The sequence below is a fragment of the Arachis stenosperma genome, chromosome 10 (genome assembly GCF_014773155.1).
Source record: "Arachis stenosperma cultivar V10309 chromosome 10, arast.V10309.gnm1.PFL2, whole genome shotgun sequence".
Lineage (NCBI taxonomy): Eukaryota > Viridiplantae > Streptophyta > Magnoliopsida > Fabales > Fabaceae > Arachis > Arachis stenosperma.
This window is the reverse complement of record NC_080386.1, coordinates 100,587,231-100,591,884: the sequence shown is the minus strand read 5'-3', so window position 1 is coordinate 100,591,884 and position 4,654 is coordinate 100,587,231. Positions and strand designations below refer to the sequence as shown.

At 34.9% G+C, this 4,654-nt stretch overlaps 1 protein-coding gene across 1 annotated transcript; it reads right to left on the bottom strand.

Annotated features, from left to right (window-relative positions):
• Positions 1–963: 963 nt before the first annotated feature.
• Positions 964–4,295, bottom strand: LOC130954286 (protein LIKE COV 2). Its single transcript, XM_057881022.1, has 7 exons — positions 3,862–4,295; positions 3,233–3,285; positions 3,040–3,149; positions 2,096–2,263; positions 1,841–1,938; positions 1,379–1,505; positions 964–1,268 (listed from the first exon to the last, which is right to left on the bottom strand). Exons 1-7 carry the CDS (start codon positions 3,979–3,981, stop codon positions 1,159–1,161), a joined length of 786 nt encoding a protein of 261 aa, XP_057737005.1. The 5' UTR covers positions 3,982–4,295; the 3' UTR covers positions 964–1,158.
• Between the last annotated feature and the right edge of the window lie 359 nt (positions 4,296–4,654).

The window sequence follows — 4,654 nt, the reverse complement described above, 5'->3', positions numbered from 1 at the left end:
CAATGACGTTTACCGTAAAAAAAACACACATTTACCATAATGTCCTCTTCCTCTTCTCCCTTTTCTTCCTCCTCTTCTCTTCAACATTTTTATTCTTCTTCTCCCATTACCACCTTGAGCCACCACCGCCAAAGTCTGCCCATGTCCCCTTCTTCCATTATCCCTTCTCTTTCCATCCCTTCTTACATTTTCTCCACAAATCAACATAAAAATAGTAGATCAATTTACCACAATCATATAAAAACAGCAACAAATTAATATATTATAATCCAATAACTAAATAGCTAAAAAAATTTAAAAAAAAATTCTTGATAATGTAAAAGTAGAATGTAAAAGGAGAAGAGGGAGACAAAGCACGGCAATGCAGAGACTAGCGATGGGGAGTAGCAGCATCGCGAGCCCTACCAGATGAGAGAGGCGAGACGGAGAAAGGAGGCGAGACAAGACTCGTAAGCACAGATGCAGTGCACAGAGGTGAGAGACAACAACGTTGGATGGGGTGCTGTTTTGGAAAGTGCAAAAAATGAGAGTGAGGGAGTTAGAGAAGGATAGAATAGGTTCAAATACCTTAGAAAATTTTTGATCATTTTTAAATTGTTAAATTATATTGTTGGTCTCTATACTTTTACTAAAATTGCAAATTAGTTCTTACTATCAAACACGTACAACTCACATATTTAAAGTAGTAAATATATTGATAAATATTCTATTAAATCAAACGTTGTTTGAACAATGAAAATTAAATTACAAAATTTAATTGTCTAGAGACTCAATTACAAACTTTTAAAGTACAAAAATCAATTTGCAATTTTAATAAAAATATAGAGATCAATTGTGTAATTTAACTACACCAAAAACAAAACACAAAAAACAAATATATTAATAACCAATTTTAGTGTGCAAATAAGACGTGCTCATGTGCCATCGTGATTTTTAAACATGCATTCATCACATAGATCAGACTCCCGGGCGAATATTTGAATTATAATCATAACAATAATAATTACATTATTACAAGGTATTTAACACTCTTTTTAACTAATGATAAACAACAACCTTAGTATACAAATTTCATCACATGCAGGTTAATAATAATAGAGCTCAGACTATCAGAATTTGCTTTACTTGCATGCATGGCCACACGAGACATCCATAGCTCTATGCCCTTGATGCAATTCGGTTCAACGGGATTCTCTCACTCTGTCTAGGTGCTCTTTCTAATGGAGATATCAACTGTGGCATTGTCATTCCCCCAGAAACAATTATTTCTGCATAACCATTAATGCAATAATGTTACTTACACGAACTATTCATGACATATTAAGATCATACAAGGGACATTGATAAGAAAAAGGTAATTAAGGAAAAGAGAACCTACCTATGCCTTCTCGAATAGAAAGATTTGGTCTTATAATTTCTTTGGAGTTAACCAAAAATATATCCCCAATATATAGATGGTTTGTAGGGACAAAAACACTGCAGAGCTCTTCGTCTTCATTTTCTTTCTGGGATGGAGAGGAAACATCAAACGGTAAATAAAGAAAACAAAATTTAGAATTAGTAGAAGACAAAGTAATATGATTCATCAGAGGATACACACATCATAAAGGATGAAAACGAGGTAAATGCAAGACCCATAGACACTATAAACTCATAGGTATTCAGCATATACATATGTCGATCTCTATAGGCCATTAGTAGATTCCATTAGCAACATATCCAACTGCTGCAAACTAATGAGGCGAATTCCTCTCACTTGCAAAGATGGATCACATCATGATATACAAGTCAAATATTTATCAATGATAGAACTGGTGAAATGATATCAGATTATCAGTACCTGTAGAGTAACAGTAGATGTAATAAAGCCAAAAGCATATTCACCAACACGTGGGTGACGGATAATTGCAACTTCCTTAAAGGCTGTGGTATTTTGATCTGTGAAGAAGATAAAGGGGGAAATATATGAGCTTGGTTGCATCCTTGTCATGATGTCATCGTTATATGAAAATGGTCAATCTATAGCTGATATGGATGCGAGCTGGAGATAAGTAACTGTGTTATCGAACAAAGATAGACGTGCTTGTGTATATACCTGGAGATATTGCAGCACTAATCTGCTTGGACGCAGAGTATATATGCCTAACAAGGGGCATTCGCTTTATGAACCATTCTCCAAGCCAGAAAACGGTGGCACCCATCCATGATGAAACAAAAACACCAATAAGAAATACAAAAACCAAAGATGTAATAAAACCAAGTCCTGCACCACAAAACAAGAGTTTCAAACTTTACTACGCTGCATTGGGAATATACAAGTAAAGTCAAAATGACAAAGGCCAGATCAAATGTGAAGAAATTTAAAACCAGAGAGAGAGGAGGAGAGAGGGGGGGGGGGGGGGTACACATGTGGTTTCAGGCTTTCTGCAACTATATGCAGGGTCCGAATTTAGTAGGAGGAAAACCAGACAGTAATATTTCCTCAGGAACAAGGGAAGAATAGGATAAATGGAACAGAAGTAAAGTTATGAATGTAGCAATACTCCATATTTCTCAGTGTATCAAAAATGGAATTCTATTAAAACAGCCTTGGCCAAAAACACCAACTGAGAAATAATGACTATAAAATGAATTGCTTTTCAAGAGTTATGCCAATCTGTATATCCTTTTCCCATTTTTTACACTTAGGCATTTCATAGGTAATGATATACTTCCTCAAGACCTGTTAAGGAATGAAAAGAGTACAAATTGTTCCAAAAACTAATTCCTCCATTAGAATAAACCACAGAGCCAATAAACCCAATAGAATCCTCTATCAGAATCACTGTCAACTGTTAAGTAACTTTAATTCCTTCATCTCCAAAGGCAAAATTCACAAACACACCCTTATTGAACTATTTTCATTTGCCTTTTTATGAATTTAGAGATATGAAATCTAGAACACAAAAATTCCCCCCATCCGTAATCACTCAGTACCAAGTAAAAAATACATGTATAATTAATAAAATGATGTAAAGTGAAAGGTAAAATAACACTCACCAAATATGTCAATGCCAAGCCTGGAGTATATTGGACTAAAGAAACCATCAACAAATTGAATGAACCACCATGTAATAAAGAAGGTAACTGCAACTGGGAAAAGAACTACACTGCAAATCCAAGATAAAATGAACAATTAGGCCAAATATACCAATAACACTTATTCAACTCAATAAGTACATTAGTTAATTACCATCCGGTCATAAATTTCTTTGATACCCAACTTTGGAGAACAAAGCAACATGCCTGAAACAAATACACATAATAAGTCAATGGCGATACAAACAAACTAAAATATGTCCTGAAACAATTCGAAACATGAGAACCTGTATACATCAAACAAATGCACATTAATCATGTAGTTTTTTCCAGAGGGAGAAAGGGCAATTGGGGATTATGTTACAATATTTTATGATTTTACGTTATTTTCCCTACGAATTATTTTAAGGATGTCCAAGGTAAAGAAATCAAGGAGCAATTCAGGTCACAAGTGCAACCATAAAAATATTTTTAGCTACATCATCTTAGCAACAAATTAGAGAATGAACTTCAAGAACCCAGTTGGTTTATTTACGAAGAGTGCATATAGTTACAAAGAGCAATGTCTTTAGGGATTTGAATAAAGAAATCCCATTATATTCCTATCGAATTTGGGATCTTGGCCGTCACTGCACAATACAGATCGATTTGCACAGTAAATGCGATTAGACATCAGATTCTAGGTTCAAGATTCTCTGTGATTTCAAACGTCAACGATTCAGATTAACTGGATAAAATGTCTAATAATTTAAGGGAAAGAAAATAGGAAAAAGGAGGGTTGACCCTGCGAGTGGAGGAATTAGGAGAATTGGGGGGAGACTTTGCCGGATCTTCGGGATCTTCGGAAGAGGCATTGTCTGCTTGACTCAGAGGAATCGAAGTTGATTCTTTCTCTTCCGCCATCTTCTTCTTCTTCTTCTCCAGTTCAGTTCAGTTCAGCTCAATTTGCTTTGACTTCTTCTACTAAGGACTAATACAGATCCATGGAATGGAATAGAAATAAATCTATAGATTGGATGGATTTCAACAATGATACTGTCTTCGATACTACGCAATATTCACTCTCTCCCCCGCCAGATAAAATCGAATCGCCTCTGTAATGGTAACGTGGCTTTCGAGTATGTCCCTCACTATGTGACCCTACCCTTCTCTCTAGGGTTTTTTCTCCATTAATCTTTGTTTCTTTGTTTTCTTTTCAAGTAAAGTGTGAATTAAGATTTTGATCTCCCATTAATTCGTTCCCCAAAAAAATATTAATTTGGTTTTTCAAGAAAGCAAACAGTACAGTGATGTTTATATGCAGAGTAATTAATTAATGAGTCATGCTACATATACAAGTCTTTTTGGTTTACAAGTCTTACAAGTTGGTATAAGTCCAACAAAATATATGCATTACACTCCCACATTTAAAAGTAAATAAACACATGTTATTCAACCACTTCTTGTTTCCAAAGCGCACTACTCACCGTGCATTATAAACGACTCTTTTTCTTCTTCCTCCATGAAAATGAGTTTCTTGCCAAATTTAAAGATAATGGAACTTCAGAAATACACCAAAACGATTACAGAAATATAC

Excerpts from the sequence above, each read along its gene's own strand:
- LOC130954286 (XM_057881022.1), bottom strand. The coding sequence starts at position 3,981 with ATGGCGGAAGAGAAAGAATCAACTTCGATTCCTCTGAGTCAAGCAGAC. Across the intron at positions 3,286-3,861 it reads CTAATTCCTCCACTCGCAGG|GCATGTTGCTTTGTTCTCCA; the intron begins GTCAACCCTCCT and ends TATTTGTTTCAG. Across the intron at positions 3,150-3,232 it reads AAGAAATTTATGACCGGATG|TGTAGTTCTTTTCCCAGTTG; the intron begins GTAATTAACTAA and ends TTGGATTTGCAG.